The sequence below is a fragment of the Triturus cristatus genome, chromosome 2_2 (genome assembly GCF_964204655.1).
Source record: "Triturus cristatus chromosome 2_2, aTriCri1.1, whole genome shotgun sequence".
Classification (NCBI taxonomy): Eukaryota; Metazoa; Chordata; class Amphibia; order Caudata; family Salamandridae; genus Triturus; species Triturus cristatus.
In genome coordinates this window covers 81761230-81774947 of record NC_140582.1, presented here as the reverse complement: position 1 = coordinate 81774947, position 13718 = coordinate 81761230, and the positions used below count along the sequence as shown (strand labels likewise).

The 13718-nt window shown below is 45.1% G+C and overlaps 1 protein-coding gene across 2 annotated transcripts in view; it reads right to left on the bottom strand.

Annotated features, from left to right (window-relative positions):
* The window catches only part of ARL9 (ARF like GTPase 9), a 327970-nt gene that overhangs the window by 139633 nt on the left and 174619 nt on the right, over window positions 1-13718 (bottom strand). For both annotated transcript variants that reach the window (XR_014978069.1, XM_085641077.1), the window contains exon 3: window positions 7110-7285. Coding sequence is in view for 1 of the 2 variants with exons in the window: in XM_085641077.1 (XP_085497203.1) it covers window positions 7110-7285 (176 nt within the window). In the remaining variant the exon portion in view is untranslated. The remainder of the gene's footprint in view (window positions 1-7109; window positions 7286-13718) is intronic.

Below are 13718 nucleotides of genomic sequence, written 5' to 3'. Positions count from 1 at the left end.
CGAGAGTTGCGCACCCAGCGCGCCCCAGCACGTATATGACATCATGCGGGACCCGCCACTGCGCAAGCATCTCGTACCGTAATGCGCATGTGTCGCGAATGCGCAGGAACAGGAGTCGCGGACTGGTCGCATACCAATCGCGCACATCACGTAATATTAAATGTATATGATGTAACTGAAAAACACGCAGCCGTCGCACACCGTACGCGGATCCTTCACAACTTTTGTAAAATAGCGGCTAGAATCCGCGCACCCAACCTGATTTGTACGCTTTGACTGCGAGACTCCGAATTTTTTTGGGAAAAAACATTTTTTTTATGAAAATATAAATATATTAAAATAATTTTTTAATGTTTTTTTTGCAATTTTCAGAAAAATATATGATATTTAATGAATAAAATATTTATAAATGAACAGTTAAAAAACTAGAAAATCAGTACAAAAAAATAGGTATAACTACTATCACACTTAAAAATTAGCATTTAAAAAACCTTTGAAATTCACTGAAAAAAAACATAGGTTTCAGAGACGTTATAGATAGAAATTAGCATTTAAAAAAGCTTTGAAATTCACTGAAAAAACCATAGGTTTCAGGGGGGTTATAGTTAGCTGGCCATTTCACGCGTACAAAACCATAGAAATTCCTCCGTTATAGTTAGTTCTGCTAACTAGAATTCGCGCGCCCGCAATGCACTGCTGATGATGTCACATATTGCATCATTCATGACATGGTCAGTGACATCACTGATGACATCACTGATGACATCATCCACGTGACAATCTGATACACCTCATCATACACTAGTATAACCTTTCATCACTCACTGTAAAATACAGAGTACCATATTTGAAACCATTGACATACCAATACCAGTTACTACATACCCACTCACTGACTCCCAAGTCTACACACACAACTACCCATTCAACAACAGAATCATTTATACATGCAGTCACTAATTAATAGAACACTATCAAATGCACTTATACACATATATAGACATTGACACATCATCAGTCATCTTAGTCGGTTATGCAGTCATCCTACTCACTCATGAACAAAATTAATCACACTTACATTTACTCACTTACACAATTATCCAACAACACCTCATTTATTCAAACACATAGTAACTCATAGTTAACCCCTTGCATGCGCACGACGGCTCCCGGCCGTCGTGCATCACGGTGAGCGTGTGCTCACGACGGCCGGGAGCCGTCGTAATACCGCCCACCGTTTATTTCTCCCGCACAGCACGGGAAATAAACCCGCACCTAAGGGGTTAGTATGTTAAAAAAATCACCATTACAATTATACACTCATTCATATAGTTACTCTCACAATCACTGACTCTTACACATACTTATTTATATACACCAACTCTCACATACAATGCCTTTTATTTTTTTACTTTGTTGAAGATGTACAACTAAAACATATATTCGCTCACCAACACACAAATAAATAGTCAGTCGCCCAAACAACTGTTTCCACATGCACTCTTAAACCTATACACCTAGTCATTCACACATCTATGCATAGAGTTACACACACCCCATCCAACCACACACAAACTCAGTGTCCCATACAAATACTCACCCAACTAATTAATAACTAATATACACACTCATGTAGTTAGTGACCAACTGATGCATCATGTTATACAACAGAGACAGTGATGCACACATTCACACAATTTAGTTACTAATCCATGTATTAAGTGAGACACTTTTAATTACTCACTTACAGTCAGACAGCTACTAAATCCTCCATCCAGACAGTTATATATCCACTCAATCTTCAATACAGACTGGTATATATATATAATACATATTTAAATTCCAAACTAAACTACATTCACTGGATGATGTCATCAGTGATGTCATTTGAGATGTCATCAGTGATGTCATCAGTGATGTCACTGACCATGTCATGAATGATGCAATATGTGACATCATCAGCAGTGCATTGCGGGCGCGCGAGTTATAGTTAGCAGAACTAACTATAACGGAGGAATTTCTATTGTTTTGTACGCGTGAAATGTCCAGCTAACTATAAAACCCCTGAAACCTCTGTTTTTTTCTGTGATACAAAAGCAACAGCCATGATTTCTCCAGGACTGTTAAGTACCAAAAAGAATATTAGATACATACCTCATAAAAAACGTAATATCTAGCCTTAGATAGAAAAACATATGCAAGAACATTGTGGGAAAATTATGTAGCGCATGACTGAAAACAGCCTTAACCATTTCAGACACTGCCTCTCAGACAGTCTAAAGCATTTAGCTTACACTGCTGTGTTCCAAGATTGAACAAAAGAATTACCTATGTCCTCCAAGAAAGGAGGGAGCCACAAACCTGTGTATTCCAAAGAATACAATCATGGTGCTCAAAAATCGAAACATTCATAATACATATGTAGTCCCCTCAAGAAGAGAAAATGAACTACGCTCAATACCCTGGTTAAGAAAAAACAGACGACAGTGGAAGGTCACTAAAGGGCGTATAGTAAACTCCAAGAAGGACCAATCTAATAGCAAACAAGTAGACTACGAAAGTAGAACTCATACAAGGTATACATTAGCAAACCAATGCTCCACATACAGTAAGACATATACCATAACAGCTAAGAACTCTTGAGACTAAGCTCCTCATCAGAGTAAAAAAAAAAAGAACAAAACAGCTATGCAGCGGCAAGGATCATCTGGAGATTAAAAATAGTCAAATCAGTAGGCAAACATTGGCTCAGTAAGAAAGAAGTAGTGCTTAATACTTCAACGCCACAAAGAAAAACAGCGCAGCAGGAAATAAACCTTTACAAAACTTAAAGATTCACGACCATGGCTGTATAAAAGGGAAGCAAAAGGCCTGAAAAGGCCATACTACAAGCGGCCAGCCATGTGGCGGCATAACGCTGAATCCGCACTGCTGCAAAACAAACACCATCAAAGGTCATACTGACCCGAACAGACTCGAGGACCCTTGACTCCCGTAACAAAGCGTGTCTGCAAAGAGCAGCAAAACAAGCCTTGCCTCCACCAATAGAATCTGTGATGTAAAAATCATACAGACTGAATCAATCCAGGCAAAAAGGAGGGAAGCCCGTGGAACAGGGTACTCCCATCCATGCAGATTGAAAATGGAAGGAGTAGACAGGCTAAGGGTCTGACCCTTCCCAACTAGCCTGAATCCTACGTAGGGCAGCATCTGCTTCGGCTCCAAAAAGATGAGCCCCATTAAACTGCATGTCAATCAAGAGAGACTGGACAGTTTCTGAAAATCCAGACGCCCTGAGCCATGCGTGCCGGCGCAATGCCACAGCAGACACCATGGCCTACCCAATGGAGTTAGTGGAATCCATTCCACACTAGATAAGGAGTCTGGTTGCCTCACGGCCATCTGATATCAACTGATGCAAATCGTACCTGTTGGCCTCGGGGAACAAGGGTAAAAGTTGGCCCAAAGACTCGCACACGGAATGGAGAAAACGTCCGAGGATGCAGACCGCATTTGTGGAGGGTAAAGCCGCACTAGTTGAGGAAAAAATTAGCTTCCATAAGAATCCTGTTCCCTCGACTCTTCATCAAGGGGGTAATGAGGGAGGTTTTCCATCTCAGGGGACGTCATAATGGTCTGAACCACGAAGCTGTGGTGGGTCAGCTGCCGAACAAGGCAAGCGGGGTCACCAGGCGCAAGGCGGTATGTGTGGGCAGTAATGCGGTCCACTGGCACACCTGACACAGGTTTTGCCCATACCCCCAATAAAATGTCAGTAAGGACCTCACAAAAAGGGAGCATTGGCTCAACCCCCGACCGGCCGAGATGATGGACCTTAATAAAAGGGTCTGTAGACTTTTCCATAGTAGGCAGAGTGAGATGCAAGACAGCTAATCTCCTAAAAACTTCTGCCAAAGCGGAGCTGGCTTCCGAGGCAAGGCCAGGAGTCGACAAAAGTGAGGAAGCAGGGGACAAATCTAGCCCGCTCCTTTCACCCAGCTCCACAATCCTGCTGTCCAACCCAGAAGGGGTCATCTCCTCACGACCTTCCCCTAACAGGTCTTGAATACCTGCCACAGAAATGACCGAAGCTGCGAGCGGCTCCATAAACTACGGCAAACGGCGTCGAGGTGACGCTGTGAAGACATCACCCGGGAAGAAGAAGAGGCGTCAGCCGGTATCTTCGCAGATAACCGGAGCCGGGGCGAAGCCGGCTCTACAGTGCACACCGACACCAGCTTGGAGTCTACTGGCAAAGCAACAGGCACCGTAATGGCAACCGACGTCGTGCCAGAGACGACCGACAATGTGCCGGATTCTACCAATGCCATTGGTGGCCCCGAAGGAGCGTGCACCTGCGCGTCAGAGGCTGGAACTGCTGCTGAGGACAAACTTACCGGTGATGATGCTGTTGCTGCGCCTGCAACCTCCTTGGGGCCCGCAGGCGTTCTAGATGGAGATGAGGGCCCAAAGACCAGATGGAGAGCTTTGCAGTACTCCAGCATCTGCGTCCAGTTCGCCCTGGCTCCAGGGAAAACTGGGAGGGTCGGGAGTGACGCCGGAGTGGGAGTCCTGGCACTAGGGCAAGAAACACCTTTGCGATCCACATCGTGAGTCGAAGACGCCATAGAGGACCGGGCCTTCAACCTCTTGCGACACCTTTTACCGTGTGATGTCGACGGAGACTGGGAACATTGCAGTTGACCACAGGGTGAAGAGCGGTGTTCCCGGCTACGGCCTGTGGCCCGGGAGGAAGACAGACAACATGAGCTGGAAGTCTCTCTGAGAAATGTATTTGGTTAATGCCATGTAACATGTTTACTTTAACTGTACTTGCTGCTGTTTGCTCGTCCGCAAGGAAGTGGGTATGACCTTGCTACTCTATTCAGTGCTTATCACTATTGATGAGTATCCCCTGGAAGAGAAGGATAAGTTACTTACCTGTAATCCTAGTTCTCTTCTAGGGGTATACTGGGATGAGCATTAACAGTGCCATTCTGAGTTGCTTGCATTATATATGCTGGTTCCTACAGGTGTATACATCGTAAAAAAGAACTGACCTGACTGTCGCCTGTGGTGCATGACGGGAGCAGGGGACTCCTGGAGGTCCTAAAGGCACGGTGTCCAAGTTCTTGGAAGCCTTAAAGGCAAGGTGCCAGTTTTTTTCTATACAGTGATGTTATTTATCTATGCAGCCTCTGGGCTAATTGCCTGCTATTACCTGCTTTCTTTTCTGAAAATAAAAGGTTGTTGTGGAACACTATTGCAGTGCATGTTCTCTATTGCAGTATTTGTATGTGATATTATTTTCACACAATAGAAATACATGTAATTTCGGCATCTTAGACTATTGCATATATGGTAGGCTGCATATTTATGTGTTTATATATGTATATATGTATGTTTGGATAGTACTATGTACTTGTGGTTCTAAACATACACATATATATGTATTGTTGTATATGCTCCGGTGTCCCGCACATGGGTGGAGATTATTCAGTGCTTATGACTATTGATGAGTGTCCCCTGGAAGAGAACAACTAGAATTGTATAATGAACTCATCCCAGATGTTTTTCGCCTCAAACACATCTTGACACAGTTTTGTCAGTTTCTGCTCCTCAGTGCTGAAGCTAATGGACACCATGGAACATTCGATGGGCGATATGAAAAATTAAAATGAAGTGGACTAGTGATTAAAGTCTAAACATGGTATGTAAGACCCTGCTGTATTGCATATGCAATTTAACTTCTATACTATACACTGTTCAACTCAAGTTTTCTCCAATTGGAATAAAAACTTTAAAAAAAACATTCACAATGAACATGTGTTCTTAGCTACTTCGGTGTATACGTGGTGCAACTCGTCCTCATATCACACCCATTACGTAGTATGAAGTTCTTCCTGATGGTGAAGTGAAAATGGAATCAAGATAACAAAATACTGATCTCATGTTACGAGAAAACAAGCCGTCTGTCTGGATCAATCATTTCCCGGTAATAAGAAGACTGACCCAGGAAAGGTGGAAAGAAGGGGGGGGGCGGGAGACAAGAGTGGCAAAATGCCCCCATACATCTTGCTTCACAATGTGCCTTGTTTATTTGGCTGATTGTCTTACATTCTAAACAACAATAACACCGGACGTCAAGTGACATTTTGTAAAACTAATATAATAGAAAGATAAGCAAACACACAATTTGTATTTATGAATACACTTACAATCTGGTTTCTGCTTCTATTTCTTTCTTTTTCGAAGAATAACTCTGGAGACTTCATAGATTTACTCCGAAGATTCGCAAACACATATCAAGTTTGATGATCATTCTGAGAGTGGGCGTAGAGCAGTTCGAGGGTAATCATAAAAACAATTTCCATTCATAAGACTAGTGTAAATATGCAACTGAAACACAGGTTTATGGACCTACTCCAGATCTGCACATACCCAGTCTGTATTTTGTTCGATGTGTTTTTTTCCAAACACAAGAACTGTCCCAGGCATTTGTGACAATGAAGAAAAATTACCTTCAATCTCTGCACCTCATGGTCCCGACTCCTATCCACACTAAACATTGGCAAAACATGGCCTATTACTATATATATACACGCACACACTCAGCACATATACACATACATCTATGTATCTGTACAAGATGGGTAACCATGCAGTAAGGCACATACTGCCATCCAAGGGTTCAGAAAACGGAGCTGTGAATATCACCACCAAGATGACACTAACAGGGCATATTACTCGTTACCTTTTATTGATTTGTTAAGCTACGTTTATTTCATGAATAGATTACTGATTTAACAACTGACGCCGAAAGGTTAGTGCATGTATGAAAATACATATTTGCAACGTTTACAGCATATTATGCATTTACCAAATTATTTCTAATTCAAATGGAAGAATATAATACGGACAACGACTACTGCATTTAGTGCAGCAAGAGACACCCGAACATGAATATCATCTAATTTTAGAAATTTAGAATGCATAAAATGCATTATGGCAAGTTTACAAACTCCACCAAACTGCACTACGTTGAAGTAATTTGTAAAAAACAAGAAGCTGGACTCTGAACCATGATAAATACTTATTTTCTTTAGTACCTGTTTATTGGCCAGAACCATCACGGGCAGCGAAGGGTTGATGTTAGTCGCTTCAAATAGATATTGTTTAGCAAGTGGCAAGCGATCATGGTCTGCTGAATCCACAACAAAAATCAGCAAGTGTGCTTTGGGGAGGTACATATTCCAATATGAGCGTAAATTTTCACTCCCACCAACTGAGGAACAAACACAAAAGGACATAGTTAAACATCGATAAAACGACCTCAGTTAGACAGTCAACAAAATGGAATGCATTATACACTAAAAATTAAAGAAAACTATTTTAAGGAAAGATCCCGTAACTTTTAATCCAGTCATTATTTATGCCAGGCTGCACCTGGGTTATAAAACCAAGACCTTCTAAACATATTTGAAAGTGCATCTATATAACAGAATGCAGACCATCGTCAAGTGATAATGGGATAGTGAAAACAAGTTTCCTGAAAATCATTGCTGGTGTAAGTTTCCATTTGGCATTCAGTCTTGTCCTCACAAGGTCAGCAGATGCATCAAACTCCATCTGACAACTAACCCACATACATTTCACTTCGCCTTCATTAACCAATAAGAAACCAGCCAATATTCAGAAACGTGAGTGAAAAAGTGACCCCTTCCATATCATTTAAGATGATTAGATACAGCTGCTGCTAAACAAGTGTCTATTATTACATGGGCATCTGGAGTGCTGCTATCTGTTTACAAAATCTGTTTAGTCTGGAGCAATCCAGTCTGTGTTAACACATCATGCCCTTGTCAAAAGATATCTTTAATGGTCTCGGAGAAAGACTTGTTGCTGCTCATCATTCTGAGGAAGTGATATGGGTAAGTTACTTACCTGTAATTCTAGTTCTCTTCCAGGGGTATCCTCATCAAAGTCATAAGCACTGAATATTCCCGCCCATGTGCGGGGACCCCGGAAATAATAAAATTATATATGTAAAAAACATACATATATACAGCTCTGTATATGTATAAACATATATCATTTTTTCCAAGCAAATGCAGCTCCCATAAAAGGCTAGGCAATGTAAATATACACATCCAATAACACACATATATCTATATATATGTATAAAGGTATAACAATACACCCAAATCTCTTTTTTTTTTTTTTTTTTTTTTAATGAGGTAAACACTCATGAGAAAGCAAAAAATAAAGAGAACAAACTGTGGAAAAACACAGATGTATAACACATTGCCAGCCTGCAGGCTGCATTGCAATACAATACCATAGAGACTAAAAAGCCCTGTACAGGTAAAAACTGGCACCGTGCCTTTAAGGCAGCCCTGACTTCCATATCCCATCATGCCTCAGGGGTGACAGTTAGGTCAGTTGTTCTTTGCGGGACCGTAGTCCTAAACACAAAGATATACCTTTTCCATAATGAATAATACACCTCTTCTCATTTGCCTGGGGAGGTGGGTGGGTTGCTTATGACTTTGATGAGGATACCCCTGGAAGAGAACTAGAATTACAGGTAAGTAACTTACCCTTCTCTTCCAGGGGATCCTCATCAATAGTCATAAGCACTGAATAGAGTAGCAAGCTCCCCTTCCACCAGCAGGCAAATGAAACTAAGGTTGTATCACCCATGGAGAAAAAGAATCATGAAAATGATTATGTTTGGAACAGATTCCTCAAGGAGGCTTGTCCTACTTGAGTGTCTGCCCTGGTGTCCGAATCCAGACAATAATGCCTGGTAAAAGTGTGGACAGATCTCCAAGTGGCTGCCTTGCAGATCTCGGAGAGTGGGACATTATTGAGAAAAGCCGCGGTAGCCGCTTTTCCTCTTGTCGAATGCGCTTTAGGGCGCGCCCCCAATGGTTTCTGAGCCAGTTGGTAGGCCAAAGTAATACTAGAAACAATCCACCTAGCAATGGAACGTTTGGATGCAGCAAAGCCCATACGGACAATCCCATAGTTCACAAACAATTGGTCAGATTTCCTGATATTCTTAGTCCTATCTAGGTAGAATTTTAGGACCCTTCTGACATCCAGAGAATGCAACGCCCTCTCTGCCGGAGAGGAGGGGTTGGGAAAAAAGGTTGGTAAGGAGATGGCTTGGTTTACATGAAACTCCGATACCACCTTGGGTAGGAACGAAGGGTGAGTTCTCATCACCACCCTATTTAGATGAAAAACAGTGTAGGGTTCTTTAGAACAGAGGGCCTGTATCTCACTGACCCTCCGTGCTGAAGTGATGGCTATTAAAAATGCTGTCTTCCATGTGAGGTGCTGTAGGGTAGCCTTATGAATAGGCTCAAAAGGTGAACCCATGAGCTTCGACAGAACCAAGTTTAGCTCCCAGGAAGGAGAGGGAGGTCTAACAGGGGGATAGACTTTCTTGAGTCCTTGCAAGAAATCCTTCACTACCTGCACTTTAAAAAATGACTGCTGTGAAGGCGAACGCCTGTATGCTGTTATGGCTGCTAGGTGAACCTTTATGGAAGAAAATTTCAACCCTGCCCTTGCTAAATGTAGAAGATAGGGCAAAATTACATCCTCCTGGCATTTAGTGGGATCATAATGATGCTGAGCACACCATATATAAAATCTTTTCCACTTACAGAAGTAGGAGTGTCTTGTCGAAGGCCTCCTGGCTTCCTTCAGTATGGACATACACTCTTGAGGGAGGTTCAGATGGCCATACTGGAGGACTTCAGGAGCCATGCTGTTAAGCTCAGCGAGGGAAGGCTGGGATGGTAAATCTTCCCCTGCATCTTGGATAACAAGTCCGGCCTGCACGGCAGCCGCTTGTGGGGGCGGATCGACATGTGTAGGAGATCCGTGTACCACCACTGCCTCGGCCAGTCCGGTGCTATGAGTATCATCTTGGCAGATGAATTCTGTAGCTTGGTCACCACCTTGGGAATTAGTGGGAGAGGCGGAAAAGCGTACACAAATGTCATTGACCAATTGATCAAAAGGGCATTCCCTAGGGATCCTGGTCGATGGTATCTTGAGGCGAAGCCTCGGCATTTTGTGTTTTGCTCGTCCGCGAAGAGGTCCACTTGCGGGCGCCCCCATTCCCCGAAGATGTCTTCTAACACTTCGTCGTTGATTACCCAGTCCTCTGGCTCTTGAAAATGCCGACTGAGCAAGTCTGCTTGCACGTTGAGTTCTCCTGGTAGGTGCACCGCTTTCAATGAGATGTTCCTTGCTAGGATCCAGTGCCACAGGGACTGAGCTTCCAGCGAGAGCGTTCTGGATCGAGTACCCCCCTGCTTGTTCAGGTAGTACATTGTGGTGGTATTGTCCGTCTGTACTAGAATGGTACTCGTCGTTATCGCAGGTAGGAACGCTTTGAGGGCTAGGTGGACCGCCCTGAGCTCCAGCATGTTGATGTGGTACAACTGTTCGCTGCTGGACCACCGTCCTTGAGTTTGCAGAGTCCCAAAATGCGCACCCCATCCCTGAAGGGATGCGTCGGTGATTAAGGTCTGAGTTGGGGGCTCTTGATGGAAAAGAATCCCCACTTGCAGATTCCTTGGCTTCAGCCACCACTTGATTGACTGTTTGGCTGCAGAGGAGAGGCAAACCTTTTCTTCCCACAGAGAGTTCCTTTGATCCCATTTGTCCTCGAGATCTTGCTGGAGAGGACGCATCCTTAGCCTGGCATTGGGCACTAGGAAGATGCAGGATGCCATGGCCCCTAGCAGAGATGAGATTTGCCTTGCCGACGACAGATTGCTGGTCATAATCTGTCTGCCTTTTAGCATAATGGATGACTGTCTTTCCTCCGAAGGAAACACTTTTCCTACTACGGAGTCTATAGTTGCACCCAGGTAGTGTATTCTCTGCGTTGGTGAAAAATTGGACTTTTTGACATTCACTCTGAGACCCAACCTGCGACATAAGTTCAGGCATAGCGACAGCTGTGTCCGCACATTCTGTGGCGATGAGCCCTTTATTAGCCAGTCGTCTAGGTAGGGATAGACGAAGACTCCTGCGCGCCTCAGAGCAGCCGCTACTACTGCCACGCATTTTGTGAATACTCGAGGAGCTGACTTCAGGCCAAATGGGAGGACTTTGAACTGATAGTGAGCGTTGCCTACCACAAACCTGAGAAATTTTCGATGATTCCTTAGGATGGGAATATGGAAATATGCATCCTGAAGGTCCAGTGAACACATCCAATCGCCCATCCGGAGAAGAGGATATATTTGGTGGAGCGCCAGCATGCGAAATTTTTCCTTTCTTATGTGCTTGTTCAGTATCCGTAGGTCTAAAATGGGTCTGAACTCCGCCTTCACACTCCTCTTTTGGATGAGAAAATATCTGGAGTAAACTCCCTTTCCTCTCTGGTTTATGGGCACTTTCTCTATTGCAGATTTGAGTAGTAGCGTCGCTACCTCCTCTCTGAGCTGCTTTAGATGCTGGGATGACTTGACAGGAGGAATCGATGGGGGGTGACTTTTGAAACGAAGCGAGTACCCATGACGCAGTATATTGAGTACCCACTTGTCCTTTGTGATTGTCTGCCACTCTGGAAGATGATGCGCAACACTTCCTCCCACCGGAGCGGTGGACAGCATCGGAGGAAGCGGTTTCTCATTGCTTCCCCGGTGCTTTGTTTCCAGCATTAGACTGCCTGTTGTTACCTCGTCCCCTGGATGGCTTGCGGGACTGGTATTGCTGTTTCTTTTGACCTTGCTGGTCCTGGTTCTTTTGCCAATGAGGGGTTTGAACCCTCTGTTGGTAATTGCGCCTGTCATTTCCCTTGCGGCGTCGAAACTCTTTCCTCTTTTCAAGCCCGACTGCTTTCATGGTCTCCAGCTCTGCTTTCATACGGGCCATTTCCTCGTCTGCATGGGACCCAAAAAGAGAACTACCGGAGAAAGGCAGATTTAAAATTCTTGCCTGCGCTTCCGGTTTCAGGGCCGTCAATCTAAGCCAGGATGATCTTCTGGCTGTGACTCCATGTGCATATTCATGCGCTGCCAGTGTTGCCCCATCCGCCGCTGCACTTATGATCTGGTTAGAGACTAGACTCCCCTCATGCAAAATCTCTTCAAAGTCCCGTCTGTCCTCTGATGGAACTTTTTCAACGAACCTCTGAAGAGAGTCCCATAGTGACCTATCATAGCGCCCCAGAAGAGCCGAGGCACTTGCCACCTTCAAGCTTGAGGATGCTGAGCCGCAAACTTTCCTCCCCCAGGAGTCTTGCGTTTTACTGTCCTTATCTGGTGGCACCGTTGAAGAGCCAGCTACTGCATGCGTCTTTCTGGCAGCGGCGGTGATGACAGAGTCCGGTGGAGGATCTGTTTTAAGGAATAGCGGATCCTCCGGAGCTGGACGGTACTTTTTTAGAATTCTCGCCGGCGCCGTTTTGGTGGTTGCTGGCGTGAGAAAGATATCCATTACCGGTTGTAGCAAACCGGGGACTAATGGCAACAACGGGCGTGTCACTGTGCGCTCATGAAGAGTTTCAAAAATTATGGATGTGGTGGTCTCCTGAACCGGCATAGGGATACTTAATTTGGTAGCTCCTCTACACAACACTTCTTGAAATGTAGAAATGTCATCTACCGGAGATACCCGAGAGGGTGGCGTCTCCGAGAGTGTCGGTGAATAATCCCTTTTGGATGATCTGGAAGAAGGGGAGGTAGAAGGGGTCCTACGGCGCCTTCTCTCTGATCTGGTCGACTCTCTTCTGAGGGAGGCAGACCTGGATCGCCTTCTTGGTGCTCGAGAGTGACTTCGGGATTCTCTTTCTCGAGATCTTGGTCTGATCGGTGTCGCTGGGAATACCACGCCCCTTATTCTTGTTAGCGATGCCTTTATTGTGTCTGTCATAGCAGGGTCCTGAGGCATCTCCCTTACGGGACTTTGAGGCACAGCATTGTCCTCCTCCTGCGAACTTTCTCTTGCAGGAACTGGAGATTGATGTACAAGCTCTGGTGATGCTGACCTTGAATCTGAGCCCTCTGATCCTGAAGGCGAGATAGAAATGATACGCGGTGACTCCGGAGCTGTATATATCAGTCTATGAGGAGATTTTCGCCTTGAGACTGGTCGAATTGTGAGGCGAATATGTGAAACCTCCTGCGTACCCTCAACAGAGGGCTGCCTCGACGGTGATAAGCCTATCACCGGAGATCTTTGACTCGAATCTTCGAGGCTCCGAGCTTCCTGTCTCGACGTCGAGATTACCTTCGACGGAGGCTTCATGTACCTCACCAAAGCTTTGGAGACCTGTGAGGACGGAGGCACCTGCCTCAACGTCGACTCCGACGGAGGCCTCTGCCTCGACGTCGACTCCGACGGAGGCCTCTGCCTCGACGTCGACTCCGACGGAGGCTCCTGCCTCGACGTCGACTCCGACGGAGGCTCCTGCCTCGACGTCGGCCCTGACGGAGGCGTCTGCCTCGACGTCACTCCTGACGGAGACTTCTGTCTCGACGTCGAAAGCTCCGACGACGTCGAAAGCCTCCTCGCCGTCGAACGATGTTTCCTCGACGGCGATCTTGATCTTGACGGCGATCTTGGTCTCGACGTCGACTGTGGAGATCGTCTACGTTCTTCTCGCGACGTCGAATGATGTCTCGCCGACCTCGACGTCGAACGATGTCTTTCTTTCGACGACGAACGATATCTCTGTGCAGACG